At 45.5% G+C, this 20233-nt stretch overlaps 2 protein-coding genes across 4 annotated transcripts in view; one reads left to right on the forward strand and one right to left on the reverse strand.

The window, feature by feature from the left end:
* Window positions 1-3072: 3072 nt before the first annotated feature.
* LOC119394419 (UDP-N-acetylglucosamine transferase subunit ALG13 homolog) lies at window positions 3073-5486 on the reverse strand. Its single transcript, XM_049415779.1, has 5 exons — window positions 5256-5486; window positions 4906-5042; window positions 4641-4800; window positions 4064-4202; window positions 3073-3366 (listed from the first exon to the last, which is right to left on the reverse strand). Exons 2-5 carry the CDS (start codon window positions 4984-4986, stop codon window positions 3255-3257), a joined length of 492 nt encoding a protein of 163 aa, XP_049271736.1. The 5' UTR covers window positions 4987-5042; window positions 5256-5486; the 3' UTR covers window positions 3073-3254.
* The window catches only part of LOC119394418 (E3 ubiquitin-protein ligase Arkadia), a 74232-nt gene continuing 59485 nt past the window's right edge, over window positions 5487-20233 (forward strand). The window contains exons 1-6 of one of the 3 annotated variants that reach the window (XM_037661718.2): window positions 5487-5656; window positions 10116-10199; window positions 12901-13009; window positions 13713-14384; window positions 14730-14966; window positions 16579-16732. In XM_037661718.2, the coding sequence (XP_037517646.1) occupies window positions 10119-10199; window positions 12901-13009; window positions 13713-14384; window positions 14730-14966; window positions 16579-16732 (1253 nt within the window). In that variant the 5' untranslated portion in view covers window positions 5487-5656; window positions 10116-10118. Of the gene's footprint in view, window positions 5657-6092; window positions 6113-10115; window positions 10200-12900; window positions 13010-13712; window positions 14385-14729; window positions 14967-16578; window positions 16733-20233 lie in introns of those variants that run through there. The other 2 variants (XM_037661716.2, XM_049415777.1) reach the window with 2 other exon arrangements.

Raw genomic sequence — 20233 nt, forward strand, 5'->3', positions numbered from 1 at the left:
AAGTATACACCAACTAGCCCAAACGAAAGCATTACTGAATAAATGGCAGTCTGTTTGAGGAATTGGGGAGCGATTCCATCTATGCGAGGTGCTGACGTCTTCATTTTAAGTATGAGGTTTTCTAAAAAGCCCTAATAGATCAGTGATGATTGGTTCCATACGAAGATGTCCAGCATCAGTTTGAATTGGTAAATCGTAAGAGTTTTCAGTAGAAAATGCCCTTTTAAATATGTACATCTTCCAAAGCACCTGTCGCTTCCAATCGCTGAAGCAAGTTCGTTACAAAGATTGATGTTCTTATTTTTCGACCGTTAACAATGCACCAGAACCAGAATGAACTAGGATTAGACTGTAAAAGAGAAGGAAGTGTATCTCCAAAGAAACTATGTTTTGCAATTGCTTAAGCTTGTTTGTACTCTTACGCTGCACTTTGATAAGCCACCCATCTCTCCTTGGTGTCAGATGATAAAGCACTGTGGTAAAGTTGCTTTTTTTATTATGTAAGCAAAGAAGTGATGATGTGAACCACAGAGAGCGGAACGCCGCTCGAACAGTTCGCAAGGGAACATAGTGTGTATTAGTGAATTAATCTTATTTTTTAACGATACCCAATTCTCTTCCACGGAGTGATCTGCAGCACATGTCATGTATTTTTCAGTGAAAACTTCTAGCTTAGTACATATGGATGCATAATCAGCTTTCACACAATGTTTTATAACTTTAGTTTCATGCACAGGATGCTGCGGTTGAAATGTGCAAGTGAAGTGTACAATGCGATGGTCAGGAAGGCCACGAGGAAGGAATTACGCAGTAACTGCAATTGTAATGATGGATTGAGGCATTGATGGAAGCGTCTACATTTAGCAGTGGCGCAAGAGTGTCATTGCTTGGCCAGCCAGTCTAATTGACCAGCCAGTGTTTAATAATGCCACGATAAGGTGACAGCCACTAAAAAATTGTCTTCTATCAGCAGTACAACGATAAATTTCAGGCATTAACTGCTTGTAATTTACACAGTGTAAACTTGTTATGTTAAGAAGGGCTCCATGAGAATCGCAGAAGATTGCCTTTGCAGCAGGCAGTTCTTGTCAGATATGTGCTGCAGCAGCAAAGGTAGGAGCAAGATCCCATCAATGTTGCAATGTGTGAGGTCTTGAAAGTTGATGACAGCTACTCTAGCTAGGGTACATTTATGATTTAGCTGGCGAGCCGACAAAGCGTGAGTGTCGATGCAACTTCCTTGGAAACCGCTGAGGACAGCACCGCTTTGACTGCAATTTCTGGAACTGTAAGGTTGACAAGAGCTTTTTTTGGGCACCAGTGACAAAATTAAGAGATCTGCAGACATAAAGTGGAATTGACTTGCATAGAACAGGGCGGGTTGGACATCTTCGAGAGAGGCCTTCGTCCTGCAGTAGACGTAAGATAATCTGGCAAAGATGATAGGATATCACATTCTTGTTAGAAAAAAGTTCGGTGCACAGATGTGGAGGAAAATAGACAGTATAAACCCAACATTTTTATGTGAAGCCTATCTTGAACTTCCAGCACAGTGATTTTGGTGATGTAACACACTTCGATAAGAATGCATTGCAAAGCACGGAAATCCTATAGGAACACATGGTGATGTGTGAGCAGTAGTATGTAAGGAATAACAAATCCTTCTCAACAAGTAAGCTGTAGGGTAGAGTCATGTAGGCACTCTAGCTCTGTACCTTCTACAGATGTGGAGTATCACACTCGATTTTGCACACTCGATGCATGTAGGCACTCAAATCCTTCACCTTGCGTGTAGGGAGTCGAACCATTGACCTTCTGAACAACAGAGTTGAACCCTAGACTTTTCGTGTGTAGGGTGTGTAAACCACCTGTATAATCTCATTTATAAGCGTGGGGGCATCGTCGCAATGCTCCACATAGCATTGAAAATCCTAGCGGGGTCCCTGCTGTACTTGTTAAAAATTAATTCCAACGAACTAACTCAACTTTCTATTGTTCTGGGCGGCAAACTTAACATGGAGGCCTCTTTAGCCTGCAAAATTGAGCCTCCTTTCCTTGCTCTGGCAATCAAGCTTGCCAGCTGTCAGGAACCTGGAATGTATGGTGAGCGTGCACCAACTATAAAGCCAAATCAACACAGACTCTGAGAGGTGTTGTAGTAGATCTACCTGGATTAATTTTGCCCAACCGGCATTCATTAGTGTTCACTCAAAGGATGGCCTTGCATTCTGCTTCTAGTATTGTATCCCTGTAGCTCCAGTGGATGCAGTGGAGGCTGTGTTTACAGATGCTAGCATACAGGCAAATGAGCCCGATTACTATGCATAGAGTCAATCATGGACAATAAGTTCTACATGACATCTCTGTAGTTGCTGTACAAAGAAGGCTTGTGTATACACTATGCCCTGTAGCAATCTATGCAAAAGAAAAAAAAAATTGCCGCGGTGGTATAGCGGTTAGGGTGCTCGGCTGCTGACCCGAAGGTGGCGGGTTCGATCCCGGCCGCGGCGGTCGCATTTCGATGGAGGCGAAATGGTAGAGGCCCGTGTGCTTAGATTTAGGTGCACGTTAAAGAACACCAGACGGTCGAAATTTCCGGAGCCCTCCACTACGGCGTCTCTCATAATCATATCGTGGTTTTGGGACGTTAAACCCCAGATATTATTAAAAGAAAAAAATTAATGAGGGACTCCTCCGACGGCAAATATTTTTAGAGGCGAGCAGTTTGTTGGAAGCACACTTTGCTGTGATCGCAGTATGTGCATGACCCGCAGAGCATATTGGCCTGATTGAATAATATAATTGTTAGGGCTTTGCGCCCCAAGACCATGATATGATTATGAGAGATGCCGTAGTGGAGGGCTCCGGAAATTTCGACTACCTGGGGTTCTTCATTGTGCACCTAAATCTAAGCCCGCAGGCCTTTAGTATTTTGCATCCATCAAAATGCGGCTGGTGCGGCTGGGATTCGATCGCACAACCTGCGGGTCAGCAGTCAAGCACCATAACCACTAGACCACCATGGCTGGTGGTGGCCCAACTGAAAGTGTATAATTACAAACGGCTCACATCACTGAAATTGAATGCATTTATTCTGCAAATTCCTTGTTATTGAAATAAATCTTGTATATGTACAAGTACGCCATTTATTGCTGCCCAGCAGCATGGTTAAATGCCCGGGAAAAATATCTAATCCCCGTGTTGAAGATGGCGAGCAGTTGTCTACATTGAAAGCGGAGGCGAGTCCCGCTCAACTACGACCATCCCATGATGCCATCCAGCAGCTGAGGAAAGCGGTTCAGGTTTGGCTCCGGAAAAGTCCTCAAGCGACTCGGCTCCATCTCCTCCAATGTCGACTGGAGGTCTCTGCAAGTGCACGTGCACGGATCACTGAAGGTGCGCGAATTGCAAGGAGTAAATATAAAGTGGAACAGTCATGGGCAGGACGAGTGTGACGTTGAAAACATTAATTATAAAAAAAATTCATCACTAGAGAGGCACATTCATCAGACATCACACATTTTATTCTTCCGGCAATGCAGCTAAGACAAGCAAACTAAGTTAGTATATCTGCCATGTCGTACTAACGGTAATCAAATGCATAAAGAAAGAGATTTTGTGGTCATTTCAATGTAAATTTTAATACATGGCTGAACAAGACCCAACCTGGTTTGGATATAAAGTAAATGGTACTGAAGTTTCTGAAAGTCCTTACAACTTATTTGGATGTGTAATTGTTTGCCTCGTGACCCTAAAATCATAATGATGGTATTCTTCTTTTATACTCCTTAACTTTTTATATTATGCCAGTGTCGCACGGTGCACTGCTGATCGTGATTAAGCGCAATCGGGATCAAATTTCAAAACAGTGATTGGCGCCCATCGGCATCTTGCATAAAGGAGCTAAACACGATCAAGAAATTTGATCCGCATCTGACCCGATTGCGATCAAAATTGAACATGTTACACCGGTGTTACACTCGCAAAGCTTTAATGAGGACGATTCCAATTAAGACCGGTACGTATACAATATGATCTGTGGGTGTCAATCTCAGCCACTCACTTGCAAGTGCAGTAGAGAAGATAGCCCTCCTTATGCAACTGGCCTGCCAGTTCGCTCTGGTGGTTGTGAAGCAGCTTGTCGTTCACTACTGCAACCAGCTTCTTCCCGGCTCTCAGAGCTTGGAGTATACTGCCTGCACCTGGGACAGCAGTTCACATGAACATTGTCAAGGTGCTGTACCTACATTTAAACACTGGTGGAAAACATATTTCGTTCTTTATCACCTCACGTTGAGGAACTGAAAAGTCTGCCACTTCTTAATTAGGTATCATGTTCTAGAAGAATGTGGCACATATGAACAAACATAAATGGGAAATACCACCCTTCACCCAAGAGTAAAGTGAAGCTATAAATGTGTGTTTCTCAGGAAAAAGTAATTTTTTTGCCTTAGGAATTCAAATCCCGGACCAACATCTTTCAGGCACTGTGGTTCACTCGCGGCTACCTCGTGTATTTCCACAGAAATGAAATTATTTGACCTCCTGAACCTTCAGCCTTTCTATCCAACGGCCCCTCCTAAACTGCTCCTCGAACTAAAGTACAGAACGGCATACGCGTACAGTCGGGGAGAACTCACCTCCATGACTTATCACCAGCGAAGCTTCGTTGATGTCTCTTGTCAACGAATCCTTGAAGTTATAGCTTTCCACAGACGGCTCAACACTGCCATCAACCTTCGGTGTATTCCCTTTGCCAACTTGAAGGAGAACCTTCGTGTAACCTTGGTTCTTCAAGACCTGCATAAACAACGTGTTGTGCGTTTGAAGAACGTCAATTCTTTGCTCGTATTACTACTACAGTGATGCTCTCTATGTGCTAATCGGTGCAAAATGCGGACTCACAGCTAGCACCTCCGCCGATACAACAGTCTCGATGAGCTCGTCGAAGGAGGTCGTTCCCACGGTAACAAACACGGTCTTCATTTCACAGCTAGTGGTATAAGCCAGTATAAGCGCTGTTCCATGGGCCTCAGACGTGCCTGCGTGGACACCTCTCGATGGTGTAAACACAACCAATACGATGACAAGAAAAATAATTAAATTAAATACATTAGCAGGATAAATCTTAGATTGCATAAGCGGTCCATAAGCAATGGAAAAACGGGTTGCGGTACGCTGGGATTAACCGCGACGTCATCTGACATTTTTTTCGTCCACGTATGTCCGCGTAGGATCAAGTTGCGTTTGCGTACCTCAGTCTCCACCGTCAACCAGCGGGCTTCAGGTTACTCGCGGACGCTTTCAGTATCGAAATACAATCGCCAGGCAATTTCCTCAAGGCAGAGATCCTTCGCGTGATGCAACAGGGCTTCGTTCGTAGAAGCGTACCAACCAAAACCAAAACTCCGCGTACGTGCCCGATGCGTGCGCCTACGCCTACCCTCGTTCCAAGGAAGCAGCCGTCGCTAGGAAGGAAAACATACAAAAAACAATAAACGGGGGGTATTGTGGTATTGTGTTGTTCCCGTGCCTGCCATGGCGGAAGGGTGGATAATCGCTCCGTGGTGACAAATTTGTTTCCGTCGTACCCTCGGGCTTGCCTGCCGATCATTGGATTTAGGATTGGACCTGCTATGCATCTTCTATAATTAGGGTAAGCGAAACTGCGCTTTCATCTTTGTTGTCGTCCTATTTCAAGTGTTTGCCGGGAGCGTCGATCATGAAACGCCGACCTCGGTGCGTGTGAAGTGTGAATGTCGAGAGAAGTGTGACCGTGCTGGCCTGCTCTTTTATGTTGTCCTAAGCGAGGTGTCGACGCAGCGATACAGTTGTGTTCGTTTCGAAGACGCCGCAGTGGTTAGCGAGATCTGTTCGCATCCTAGCCCTGAACCTGCTGCTGGGCTCTTATCATTGTGCAAGGATTGGTGTTTTGTAAGCACGCGACGCGCGAAGGCCCAGATTCCGTGGTTCCCGTGGGCGCGTGACATTTCTCGTGCATTTCACCCCAGATTTCTTGCGACTGGCCCCGCCGCTGGACACGTCAATTCTTCCGATGGAGCTTCTTGCCAAGTGATAGTCGACGCATCTTTTCGCTGCGCCAACCTCGGCTGTAAGACCTGCTGCTTTCTTATCAGAGTATCCTCGTTTACTGCGCGTCTCCGTGCAGCGCCGCTTGCCTTTCGTCGATTGCCCGTTCTAGTTCGTACTACTACGCCTGCGATCGTGAATCACGTCGATTGCCTAGGCTTTGCGAAGCGCTGCTTGCCCACGGTGACGCTTTTAGCTACCCTCTTCGTCGCGCTGTTGTTTCTGTGGTTGCTTCGCTGATATTTGGTTCCCTCGTTGTCGGAACGGGGGTTAGGAAAACGCAGCCGACCGCAAAATTGCTTGCTTGACCGAGCACATTTGTGCTTCGTCGCTGCGCTTGTTTGCAATGATCAGCGCGCAGCGTTGCGTTCGTGCTGTGAAGCCAGGCTGTGCGGTTTTTATTTAACGTGAACTTCTCTCTGAGAAAACAAAATTTTACCGAGTGGTTGTTACTGAGCTAGATTGCTATATACATTACAAAGGCTTCCAAAAGTATGACGGCCATCAGGCCACAGCCCTGGCGTTCGCATGCTTATCTTTTTTTTTTCTTCTTCTTTCTCGTTCCTTTACCGGTTGTGCAGTTTCTGTGGTTGCATAATTGCTCGCAGCGAATTGAGAAGTGTCGTTTTACCTTGCCAAAGCACGCTGGTGCATTTAAATTGCGAAGCAGCATTCAAAATAGCACCTCTTTCCTTCCTCCAATACTGCGCTCATGCTATTGCTGAATTTGATGAGCGTGTTTACTTTTGTGCTGGTATTTTGGTGAACATATGTAGTAATGAAATGGAATATGATATGATTGCCAGTGTGGTGTGCATGATTTAGCAAAATTTTCTCATATTGTGTTTGTGTGAAGAGGATATGGCTGAAATTGCAGGATTACATAGATGACGCATTAAAGAGTTGGGTGCTCCTATGTGCTTTCTGTCATATGTATCACATCACCATCCTCACGTATGTGTGTCAAAATGTAAGCGACAAATCGAGCTCGTTAGTTTCAATAGAATAATAATAATATCTGGGGTTTAACGTCCCAAAACCACGATATGATTATGAGAGACGCCATAGTGGAGGGCTCCAGAAATTTCGACCACCTGGGGTTCTTTAACGTGCACCTAAATTTAGTTTCAATAGAGATAAAGTATTTTTTCTAACAACAAAGAGCCTTTAGCTATCTATTTTGTGCATTTCTTTCCAATTTTATTGTCATTAACTTGCTTTAGTCTGGTTCGTTCATGCAGAGATGTGCGTTTCACAGCCCATATTCGCAAACCAAGCTTATCTGTATTTCTTGTCTTCCTTATAATTTTTTATGCCCTTAACTCACCTGATTAAACTTGGCAAAAAACAGCGCAAAATTGAAACAGGACACAAGACGAAGAAGGCATGACAACAGCGCTGTTGTCGTGCCTTCTTCGTCTTGTGTCCTGTCTCAATTTCGCGCTGTTTTTTGCCAAGTTTAACCATGAACCAACTAGCCCAAGCCTCGACCATATTAACTCGCCTGATAAGGAAGTTGTGCCGCTGTTTGCAAATCAACCTTGTAGTTATATTTTGCCCTGATTACCGTTTCTGTATTCATAGCGACCCTTAAGGGCAAAAAACAGATAAGCAGGGCAAAAGATAACTATGAGGTTTGTTTGAAAACCCTGTCTTAATTTGTTTATGAAGCATGTTAAGTTAAGGGCAAGAGCACAGAAATGATAAAGAGATAAGAGGTTGGTTTGCGAATACGGGCCTTAAGACCGTAACAAAAATATTGCAATAACAGTTGCTCTGCCCTTGATAAAATCGGTGCAGCACTTGGCCATGTTACTCACTTGGTTATTAAAAAGGGAAAAAATCTGCATTTTATCTGCGTCTCTTGGATGCGCTCTTGAACAGTTAAAGGGGTGGTGCGACCAAATTTGTGGCTTGCGTGTTCTTTGCTGTAAGCGTTTCCTATAGCTCCAGGAAGCATGATGCACGCACCAAGATTCATGTATTCTCGCTAAATAATTTAATATCGCCTTTTGATGTGAACAACTTTCGGTTTCGGTTTCTGGGCGCCGAGGTTGGGCAGTGACGTAGAAGTGTAGGAGGCGGGGTCACATGACCACACAAGGCTGTGACGCACTAGCCAAGAAGCGATCGAAACACGGCGAGTAATGTAGCAACCGATGCTTTGCCGGTACTATAGTGAACTAGAATATATTCTAGCTCACTACAGCCGGTACGTACGTTGCGGAAGTGGCAGAGCTCCGGAGGTCACTCACATTACTACAGTAGATTTGGTGTGACGTCACTACAACTTTCGTTGCCCATCCTACAGATCTACGTCAGTGTTGGCGCGCTAGCGATGGGTTTCGATCGGGAGAATGGGCATTTAGGTACACTTTGGAAGTGAATTAAAATATATTCTAAACGTTTGCTGTGTCCGACCCTTCATGTGGAGTGTCCTTGCATACAGAGGAGACCCACAACAGGCTTGCTATAGCCTCGAAATTTGATCCACCACCCCTTTAACAGAAACCAATCTCGAAGGCCATGCTTTGCTGCATGCCAATGGAACAGACTGTGGTCATGTTTTTAAACGTTACTGTCTGTGAGGAGTGCCAGCTTAGATGAGTTGGATAGTTTCTTTCATGACAAACCAACTGAGTCAATGCAAAGCGTTACATTGAACCACCTGGACGTTGTTATTTTTATTCGTATATACTGAGACCTTAAAATGATATTTGCAGTGTGGTACATGTGTAAGTACTCAGTCAATGAATAGAAGGAAGAGGGGAAGACTGTGCTCAAAAGTTTCTTCACTCGTGCACTTGAAAAACAAAACAAAAAAGCAAGCATAGTTATTCCAGTGATTTTCAAATTGTACATTCAAACAGTGACAACACACTCAATCACAGCCAAAGCAAAATGATTTTAACTGAAGGTACGCTTCGAAATGTGATAATGAATTCTGTGTCTCAATTTTATCGGGCAGCTTATTCCATTTCAGTTTGAGCAAAAACAAAACAGTGGCACGGGTGAAATCTTCGTTCACAATTTAAGAGAAATGTTGTGCATTCCAGCATTTGCTTTGGCGCAAAATAATGAGGAGTAGGAAGTAAGAACAGGGCGTGCTTTTCTGTACTGTTCTTGGCTGATATTGTTCTGCATTCCCTTTAGAAAAAAAAAATGGGGGGGGTCTCACATTATCGAAGGTCTCAAGAGTCTTACTAGTGATGCATTAGAGACTGAAACTTCCTTTTGGAATCTTGCCATAGGAACCACATCGTCGCACCGTTTGGCTCTTCATGTCTCATTTCGTGCTTGTTGAGCCTCCTCTGGAGTTGGATAACTCTTAAAACACTTGAACGCCTCAAAGATGAAGTGGCCATGTTCGAGCCATGCTTGAGAGGAACACCGCATGTTAAACATCTTTTTGGTCACGGGAACGCTGCAAAGACAAAGTAACGAAGTGATTGCGCAGCTCGCGTGCACTGGGAGCAATACAAGACTGTTTTTGCTTCAGTGGGCTCACTGCGGGTTTCGTTCAAAGACGCCGCACGATTATTTACTTAAGGCTTTTGCCTTAATATTGTCACGGAGTGGTGACGTCCACGAAGGCAGCAGTCAGTGTCTCAAAGATGGAACTCTTTTATTTGGCTGAACTTGTGGTCGGGAAAAGGAAAGTCAAACTACAATACACACTGTACACAGCGGCGAACAGAGCGTCGGCCTTCGATAAAAACTGACCGTGGCTGGGGTGCGCCGTCTTTTATACATCATGCATCGAACTTTCCAGCCTTATCACTGGTAGTTGCGCAAGCTCTGGAACAATCTTGACTATGCGCGTCATGTGTGCAATCTTGACAAAATGATCTACTGCAATCTGGAACATTCCCAGACATTTTGGCGCAGTCCAGACAAGATAGCGATCACACGTGCAACGGACCAGTTACAAAAACGTAGCAAAAGATGCGTGCGTGGCAATATTTAGTGCATTGAGATAGTTCGTGAAACCCTTTGTGGAACGAGCAACGCTTCCATCCACGCAGGTCATGGAGGACCAGCTTCTCTCCCCCGGTAGCCAGACCGCCCAATGGAACCACTCCTCGGGCCTTGTCAAGGGCCAGCCGAAGGCAAGTGTGCTGCTGCCTGTGCAGAAAGAGCGGCCAGTGTTTCTGGGCACTGTCTTGTAGTTTCAGCTACATTGTCACACTGCTGAGCATGGGACTGCGGGATCGATTTCTGGCTACGGTGCCTGCATTTTCATGGAGGTGAAGCGGAGGAGCCATCCACGCATTTAGATTTAAATGAGTACTGACATGAATTTTAGAGATTTTCATATTGTTGCTCTTAATAGAAGTGCAGGTGTCAAGAACACTAAAAAGTATATTGTGGTTGCTCAGAGCGCGCCTAAGATATTTTTATTATACCGCTTTCTTCAAAAACCACTTTCAGTTTCGATATCGAGGGGGTGGTATTGCAGTGACGTGTAAACACAATGGGACAGGTCTGAGTGACGTAGGGACAGTATTACAGTAATATTCCTTGAGAACTCTTAAGAGAATTTATTGCTGAGTAGTTGGTTTATAATGCTAAACTGCAGAGCGCAAATTTGGTACGGGACATGGAGGAACAGTGCTTTACCTGCGCTGTGTGTGTTGTTGTATGTCCCATACCGAATTTATGCTCTGCAGTTTAGCTTGAGAACTCTGTTGCCATTAATTTCACAGTCAAAGGTTTATTGACCCCTCAACCATTTTGTATGAGCACAGCTTGTCCTTACCGAACTATCGCCAAGCTGTTTTGTACAAGCGTAGCTCGTCCGCATGACATAATCTCCCCCATGAGCATTTGAACAAGACACACTTGTTTGCGGCCTACTGCACCTGGTAATTACTTTTTCTTGAATCTGCTATTTGACATTTTTTTGTTTGGCAGCCTGTGTTTTCAAACTGGCATCCAGTGTAGGCGACGCATTTGTTGTTGGTCTGTCATCGGCAGAATGATTAAAATTGTCAGAATGATGAAACTTTCCAAACAGTGCTTTTGTTCTGTTTTGTATTGTTGATCACCAGCAGGTAGCTGGCCCTTTCCTACGAACAATAAACTTTATTATACAAATTTAAGTTAGTATGTGCTCCCTTTTTTTCCGACATAAAAATGTGCTTTTCAGAAGAAAAAAAATTCTATATGAAATTAAAAAAGTGTTTTGGGAGAACAATTGGCAATATATCAAAGTGGCTAAAGGGTTCTTTAACCCCTTGGCTATCTTGATATGTTCTTTTGACCTTCATTATCTTTTTAGATAATGAAGGTCAAAAGTTTCATTGTTGTCGAAAAGTTTCTTGACACTGAAAATGTGAAGAAGTGATGGCTGCAATGACTCACTAACATTTCCTGGTGCTTGCTTGTGTTAAAGGCCAATGAAAGGCAAAAACGGCCTGTGACGACGAGGACAAGGTAGGAACGACACACGATGCACTGTCCTCGTTGTATAGTGCTGTTTTTCCCTTTCCTTATGCAACACCAGCTAGCCCAAGGCCAACTAAGGCATACTCTGGCAATTTTTCGAGGTCAGTGGATTTCAATGAAATTCGCTGGGTACATTCCTTTGCATATTTCAGTCATTTATGTGTAACTGCAGGCTCGAGAAATGTGCAGATTGCTTACAAAATAATTATTTGATTATTTCTGATTGCCCACTTGGATTCCCACAATTACTGGCCACACTGTATGTGACATCAGCCTGGGCACAGCGACGTATATGATGGAAGCACTGGTGCAGGTGTTCTGGGATCCAGCATAATAACTGCTGTAATGTCAAGGCAACAATCGTGTACGTTTGGCCAGTGCCTCGCACGTGTCGTTAACATAAAAAAGCTTTAGAGCCAGCGCATGTAGAACTAAGTTGCTGCTAAAAATTTACGATGGCAGTGAAGCGGAATAGATTTGTTTATGTTATGTGCTTGCCTGGTTTATCTCTCTGCCATCAGGTGGCACCACCTATCCAGACATCTCAAGATTGCGGCTACGCTAATCGTTTAAAATGCTAACACTAAAATGTTTGTGGACAAACTGAGCCTCTCTTATACTATTTTTATGGGAAGAATGCATAAGTTTGTGGACAGCAGCGTTTGATATTGCGAAGGTGGGATCGATGAAATGTAATGCAAGTGAATTACGAACTGCCTTTCGTACAATGCGCAGCTTACCGTATGTGGATTGACACAGTACATGTTATGGAGTTTCTGCTCGGTAAAACATCACTGTTGAAAGATCGCTTTCAACCAGAGACATAGTACAAATGGTGGGGTGTGGTCACGTTTCCGCGGAGCATTTGCTCATCGCAGCTTTCGCCATCTGCCTCTGTGACGTCCGGAGAGACATGCCTTGCACAACTGTTGGTTTGTGCCCCTTAATATGCCATATGAGGACAGTACTGCTCATTAGTTTTTTGGTTTTTTGTTTTCTGCCTTTCTGCTTATTTAATATATTATTGCTAATTTGCTAAGCATGTAAGCTATCAAGCACGTGACAGGAGTGTCTCGGGAAATGTAGAATCACCATTTTGCTGGTAAAGAATTATGTAGGCCCTAACACACGCTGTCAAAATCTATGACATCAAGGTGGGTTGGTGTGTGAGCTTGAAGGCGGTGTTGCTACCTGTTATTTCCGTTTTGTGTGTTTACAATGCTTACCGAGTGTCTTCTCTCGGTAAGAGAGAAGGCAGTTCTGCCATGTGTAGTTTCCAGTAGAAAGATGCCAACAGTGAAGTTATTTTAGAATTGTATAAAGGTGTTTCAGGGTCTCCATTAAGGTGACTCGCTGTTACAGGTTTCCCAAGAAGTGGTTCCTGAAGAAAGCCCGCCCCCTTCACTGTCATCCATCTTTGAGACTGCGTTCGTCTCCACCGTGACACAGTCGTCGGCAGAATTGCCTAATGGTATGGCACTTGATATTTCACGCTTTGCGCTTAAATACTGGCATAGTGTCACCTGTTTGGTCACAGACACTCGAATTTGCTAATCCTGAAAAATCAATATTTGCTGCACATTCGTAGAGACTCTATCCCAAACTGGAACCAATATTAATTAATTTATTCTTAAAAAAACAGGCGGTGGTTTATTTATTGAAATACTTTGCAAAAGTGGAGAAGAGCTGGAGCGGTATTCTTGGTCAGTCATTTTTATCGTTGCAATAATTTATCTATTACTTATTTAGTGAGATTTCTTGTGGCTTGGCATTAGACACAGCATTCACGAGTGATTGTGTTCCTGGTTTTGTGGCAACATTATCTCCGAAAGTGATCTTGGTCACTTTCGGAGATACAATCAAACTCACCCTATGAGTGCACGACTGCCCTTGTGTTGAAGGGGGAAGTAGTCTATTTCAAGGGTGAGTTTAAGACGGGCACCCTTTATTGGCATTGGAATTACTCAAAACTACGGTTGGCACTCTTCTGATTTTAAAGTTATGTGCAATTCATTTCCATGCATGCAAAGCGATAGTGGCAGCATGTGTTGTGTTCAGCTCTGGGGTTACCCTGGGAGCCTTTGTCTTGTTGGGCACTCTTCTTTCCTTGCTGCTGCGGCTATGCCTTCTTGCTTCTCAACCGGCGCCGTTTTGTTTCTGTCTCCCCGTTGCAGTTCCCGAGATGCCCATTGAATGTGGCTCTCCCCTCTTTGCCTCTGCCGACGAAGATGCCGACAGTGCATCCGGTCGGCTAGACCACGGAAGTCTCCGTGGCAGCCGCTGTAACTATCGCCGCGCCACCCCTCCGCCACCGGCAGTTCCCCCGTACTCTCCTTACTCTCCTCCTCCTCCTCCGCAGTTCTCCCCCTTCTCTGCGCCCAACCCTCACTCGCTCCTTTCCCTGAGCGACCTTCGCATGGACGTGCGGCTAGCCCCGAGAAGCGGTAGTGCGACGGCTTTTTTGTCTGCCACCAACGTTGCCCCTCCGAGCCGGGACTGGCATCCGGGCAGCATCGTCACGCCGGGTATCGTCTCGACCAGCGTCTACTCTTCGAGCGTGGTTTCGCCGGACGTCGCCCCGTCGTGTCTGGTGTCGGCGGGGGGCCTCGAGAGCGCCGAAGCACGCCACCGCAAACGCCTGCTCAGCGAGGGCGAGAGCAGCCACTGCAAGAAGGAGAAGCCACGCAAGATGTACCCGCACGGTCCCTTCCCCGCTTCCACTTCGTCGCGCCAGCATGCGGAGGCTCGCTGGCGCAGCTCCGAGAGCGAAGAAGGTGCATCCAGTGGCAGGCACGGGGAGAGGCATGGCGTCGAACAGAGAAGCAGCCGCACGACGCCATCGCCCAGTGAGTGCTTGCTGGATTAATGTGAAGCACGTTGCACTTCTGATGTCGTGTTGAGAGCACAGCCTTTAAGTACAGGGGCAAACGAGATGTCGAAAGTCCTTGTGTCCTTTCTCTGCTTTTTGCCTTCTGCTCTTGTCCTTGTTCTTATTATGCATGCTTGCTTTGCAGTTGGTTTATTGGAACGACTGGGAAAGGAAACTGTGATACCAAGTAGTAGTTAATTCAGACTAGCGTTAAGCTTTTAGAGTTGTGAATTCGTATTTCCCTGATTGCCATCCCCACAACATTTGCGTCCCTTTGCTGTTGGCATTACGTCACGTTCGTGCGCCATTTTTGTTGTTTCAGGCACTGAAGCGACAGCCGGGGCAGGTCAGCAGGGGGGAGCTTATGGAAGGGTCACGAAGGCGTCGTCCGAAAGTGACAGCGACGCCGACGTCATTGTCACCCCACCGAGGCCCCGTTCTGCCCATCATTCCAGGCCACTGTCGCAGGATGCTTGCAGCCAAGACCACAGCTATTCAGAAAATCGGCTCGCTAGGGAGCATCGCAGCCACCGTAGGGGATCATCGAGAACTCAGCCGAGTAAGCTGTGTGTTTCAGGGTTTTGTGTCTTGCATCCAGGGCACAGCATTTGTTGTTGTGAGCAGCAGAGCGCAAGATGGGCTAGTTGGTTGACATTCATCTCTAACAACGAATTAACTGCAACGAGAGAACATCTCAGAATAAATGGCGTTCCAGTAACAAATGACGAATGTTGGAGGACAGATAGCGAACCACATGCATACCTGCCAACTCTCCCGATTGTACGAATGTCATCTCGAATCTCCCGAAAAGTGGCCACCACAGCAGAGGCGGGGGTTTTTTTCTCTTTTTTTTAAATCATGCACGTACGTCAGCCTTTCCATCTGTGGCGGTGCTGCGGAAGAGCACTTGCCACCACACTTCTATTTCATTGTAACCATATCACAGATTACCGCTGAGTACATTCTAGGAAAAGGTGCAGTCTCAACGGAAAAAGATTGCCAATAGCGAACGGCGGCCAGAGCCGCGGCGCTGTATGTTCACGAGCGTTCCGATAACGAGACTGCAAGACTGTCGAGCACATTCCATTTTCCAAAGGAGGGGTGGCCAGCAGACTGGCGGTAAGTAAGCGACACCCATTGTGCTTTGCACTCTCGATATCGACGTGCCTGGGAGAAACAGTGCCGCGTGTCGCAATCTTGCCGCTCTGGCCACCGTTCAGTTCATTTGCGGCAATCGTTTCCGTTGAGCCTAGCCAGAACTTTTGCGTCTCCTTCTTGGCCCCCGCATTTTGTACGCTACGCCGTCTGCCGTGGGGGTTGCGTGCTTCCAGAGTTCAGTTAGAAGGTCGATGACGGCGTCAAAATCAAAGAAGTGCTTGGAAGTGTTTCTGGGCTCACTGAGTTTCCGTGCCTTGCGACTTCGCGGAAAGGTGACAAGTACGGATTCTGTACCACGTGCGCCTGTGAACTGCCAGATGCCTTCACAAGTAAAGAAATTTGGTTCAAGCAGCTCAAAACAAACATCCTTACCCTTTTCTGATGTCGATCTCCAGTCTCAGTAATTTGGAATTTCCGCTATGCAAAAAAGAAAAAAAGGCAGTCCCATGCAGTACACACCCATCATTAGCGCTAGGAACTACTTCTAGTAGTGCACTGACTGATCAGGTTGCTTCAGTTTTCTGACACTGAATGATTGGGAGTAGTGTGCAGCTGAACCAGTTTATACCTGACTGTACTGTAGCGGTCAGAATATTTTTCTTAAATGAAGCATTTTTTGTGAATGTTTGCAAGTGTAAGCTGGTAAGATGGAATGGAATGGAGCTGCAGGTGCTGAGAGTAATTGAAATTGATGGAAGAAATCATCATGCAAACTGAAGAGGATATTGGTGCATGCATTCTAACGAAACCAGAAGTTGGATTTGCTGGTGGATATATATATGGTTGCGAGATAGCGTTGGGCAATCTTCTTGTTGAACTCGTCTCCCTCTGCACTGTGTTTCATGAGGCATTCTCTGTTGCACCAACCTGACATGAACCGTAACACTAGTATGTCTTTTAAACAAACTAACCGTGGTTGCCAGATGACTGAAGGAAGTCTTTCGGAGATATGCTTAGGTGATCCGATGATGGTTGCTAGGTGGGCTTTATTGTGAGGGTTATTTGTTTGCCAGGTACATCCCGTGGTGCCGAGGGAGGCTCACCTGAGGCGGGGCAGCCGAACGACTGCATCTGGCCTTCGGCTCCGGATCTCCAGCTGGATTGCCTAATCAGCGATGATGATGATGACAGCAGCAGTGTGGAGCTTGTCAGTGTGGAGCTTCCCAGGTGAGAATTGCTGATAGCTGTGGACTGTCTCACCTGAAGTGGAATTTCATTCACAATGCTGAACAAATGTGTGTACAAATTAGAAGTAATGACAAAGTCTTGTTGCACCAATGGTAGCACGGTTCATCACCATTGTAGTCTAGTTACTCGACCTTGCTGGTGCATTGTGCCATGAATTGACACGGGCATATATATGTTTATTTTGCTTTGACTTGCTGTACAGTCAAACCTCATTAATACGTACTTGCTTTAAGCCTACGACGGTTAAAGGGGCACTGACATAAAAATTTTGGCCTCACGGTTTTTTGCTGCAATGTGTTGCTTGGGGCCTGTTAGTCATAACACGGCACATCGTTTGCTGCCGCGCGCGACAGATAATTAATTACAGGCTCCTCATTGCCGACCAGTGTCAGTTTTGGTTTGAGAGAGCTCCTAAAACGACAAGCCGCCAGGTGCAACTATCACCACCTAGCGTGTGCAACGCTCGACCACATCAGCACACGCAACTGCGACGCACTTCCGCACGGTACGCATCAAGATGTCGGGACAGCAGTGTCGCCTAATACAAAACTTTCAACGTGTGCGCCGCGGCCACGGACTGGCGAGCAGCCGCCGCGTAGTAGTCTGTTGGAGCAAGTGCAGCAAGAAGAAAAATGGCGGCTATGACGTCGTCATAACTTGTGGTATTGACTGCAGCATAGGAACGTGAGGGAAGTAGGGGGGTCACCGTGGGTCACTTTTCAGGGGGCGGTGCTTGATCGTGCACTTAAATTTCTAAATTCATGTAAAATACCTTCCAAGCTATGTTTGCTGTTGATATTTTGCATATGATATACGCTTGTTCACGGGAATCGATCCCGCAGGCTAGCTCGGTCGTGAAATTTTGTGTCAGTACCCCTTTAAAGCATAGTTGCAACGAATCCCCATCCAAGTCTCATTGAGCCTAATGTATTCGCTTACCGCTTATGCCATAGTGGCTCGTCCTATGCCTATTGGTTAGTGCATACTGCTATAACTTTTTGTTGCATAAAAGTTAATTACACCCCTCATCTCACCAATGTCACAGTGTGTCACAAAATGGCTTCCACCTTTTCGGTAGCTGCGAAGACCGGTCGATCGACGATTCCAACTTCCATGTGATGGTTGCAATGCTTTTGATTATTTTTTCGGCAAAGTAACTGGTAGTCTGGTAAATTGGGGAAAGTGCTTGGGTTTTTGGCACGGAGTGTGGTCATCTAGACCAGAATTTTTCGCCAATGTTAAGTGGGGGACGACACCTGCCAAATATCTAGGTTTACCGCTCGAATACTACAAAGACAATGATAACTATTGGCAAGAACAGGCAAGAGTAATTCAGTTGAAAGCGAATAGGTCGAAGGGTAATCACCTATCAATGTTCTTAAGAGCTACGGTTTGCAATTTATTCTTCGCGTCGAAACTGTGGTACGTGATGCAGGTATTGCATTGTTCACGGGCAAATATACAGAAATTTCATCGTGTCTTCGCAATTTTCGTGTGGGCCTCTAGTTGGGAACGATGCAGTCGAACCAATCTGTTTAGACGAGTAAAGAAAGGAGGTCTGGGACTGCCACATCTTTTCATTCGGCAAATCATAAACAGGTTCTTCTTTTTCCGTAATGTGAGTGACCCTTTCCTGCGCACGGTGTGCCAATTGAGGCTCATCAGGGCTCTACCTGGATATGTAGTTGGTACAGATCACATGAATGGCGCAGTCTGCGGGTATCTCAAGGAGGTGATTCTAAGTATTCGCTTTTTGTCTGTTAGATTTTCTAATGAGTATCTGTTCTCAGTGTCACGTAAAAAGCTGTACAAAGATGTGTGTGATGCAATTTTGCCCGTCCCTCTGTACAGAGCCATGCACAGTAGAGGCCAAGGGCAGGACGTGCTAAAAAGGGTTAAAAGAATGCAAGTGGCGCCTTCCACGAAGTCCTTCTTCTTTAAGCTTCACACAGGCACATTGCATGTCAAGGTATTTCTTGAGGAGCGTGGTTTTTTCTTACCTTGGGGCTCAGACTGCCTTATCTGTAATAAGCCAGAAACTATTGACCATGTTTTCTTACATTGCTGGGAGGGCGTGTACTTTTGGGATGTACTACAGAGGACAATCAAGAAGGAATTCCCGTTAGATCAATACGGTATCAGGTTTCTCCCAATAGATAATGAGAATGGATTGCCGTTAGACTTAATAATGTTAACTGGCCTCCACTGTCTATGGCGGGCTCGTATGGCAGGATTTCACCGCGATCCAGATGTAAGGCCCGCAAGAACGTACTTTCGAGAGTGTATGTCGAAATTTGTTGAATTGCAGAAAACGCAGGAGGTTGTACCTGAGTGGTTATCGAGAGTGGAACCCTTGACAGTGCTCAAGGAATTTTAAAATTGATGTCTGTCCAGTAGGACGGACAACATTTGATGTTATTTATTCTATGTGTTTGTGATGTGGTTTATGTCTGGAAGCAGGCAATAAAGCAAAAAAAGGGAAGTAGGGGGGTCACCGTGGGTCACTTTTCAGGGGGCGGTGCTTGATCGTGCACTTAAATTTCTAAATTCATGTAAAATACCTTCCAAGCTATGTTTGCTGTTGATATTTTGCATATGATATACGCTTGTTCACGGGAATCGATCCCGCAGGCTAGCTCGGTCGTGAAATTTTGTGTCAGTACCCCTTTAAAGCATAGTTGCAACGAATCCCCATCCAAGTCTCATTGAGCCTAATGTATTCGCTTACCGCTTATGCCATAGTGGCTCGTCCTATGCCTATTGGTTAGTGCATACTGCTATAACTTTTTGTTGCATAAAAGTTAATTACACCCCTCATCTCACCAATGTCACAGTGTGTCACAAAATGGCTTCCACCTTTTCGGTAGCTGCGAAGACCGGTCGATCGACGATTCCAACTTCCATGTGATGGTTGCAATGCTTTTGATTATAAGCATCAGGAAAGAACAAAGGTGAAATGGTGGCTACTGACAAACACGGCAGTATGACTCGCGGACTGCCCAATCCCAATAAGCATTTTCAGCTATCTGCTTGGCCGTGCGTCTGGTGCAGCACTACGCTCACACCTTGATATAACGAACACGGATATAACGAATTATCGGTTATAACGAAGTAAATGAAGAATAGTCTTGTCATTGATACAGTGTTAGGAATACAGTCGAACCTCGATATATCGAATGGCACGGCGATCGCGAAATAGTTCGATATATCCAGAATTCGATATAAAAAATAACGTAAAAAATGCGTCAGGAACTTGTGGAAAACAACCAACGAACCAATCGTGGTGCAGTAAATACTCACTTGAAGATTCAAACAAAGTATTTATCGTGTTGGCTTAAAATACTGAAAAAGAGTAGCCTGCTTTTTGTTGGCAATGGCGTGTTTGACGACTGCGTCCTCAACATAGTCCAGGCGATCCACAAGTGAAAGGCCGGTGCCTTCAATCGCGCTGCAGTGGCGGCGCGCAAGGGCCAAAGCGGC

Source organism: Rhipicephalus sanguineus, chromosome 5 (assembly GCF_013339695.2).
Source record: "Rhipicephalus sanguineus isolate Rsan-2018 chromosome 5, BIME_Rsan_1.4, whole genome shotgun sequence".
NCBI lineage: Eukaryota > Metazoa > Arthropoda > Arachnida > Ixodida > Ixodidae > Rhipicephalus > Rhipicephalus sanguineus.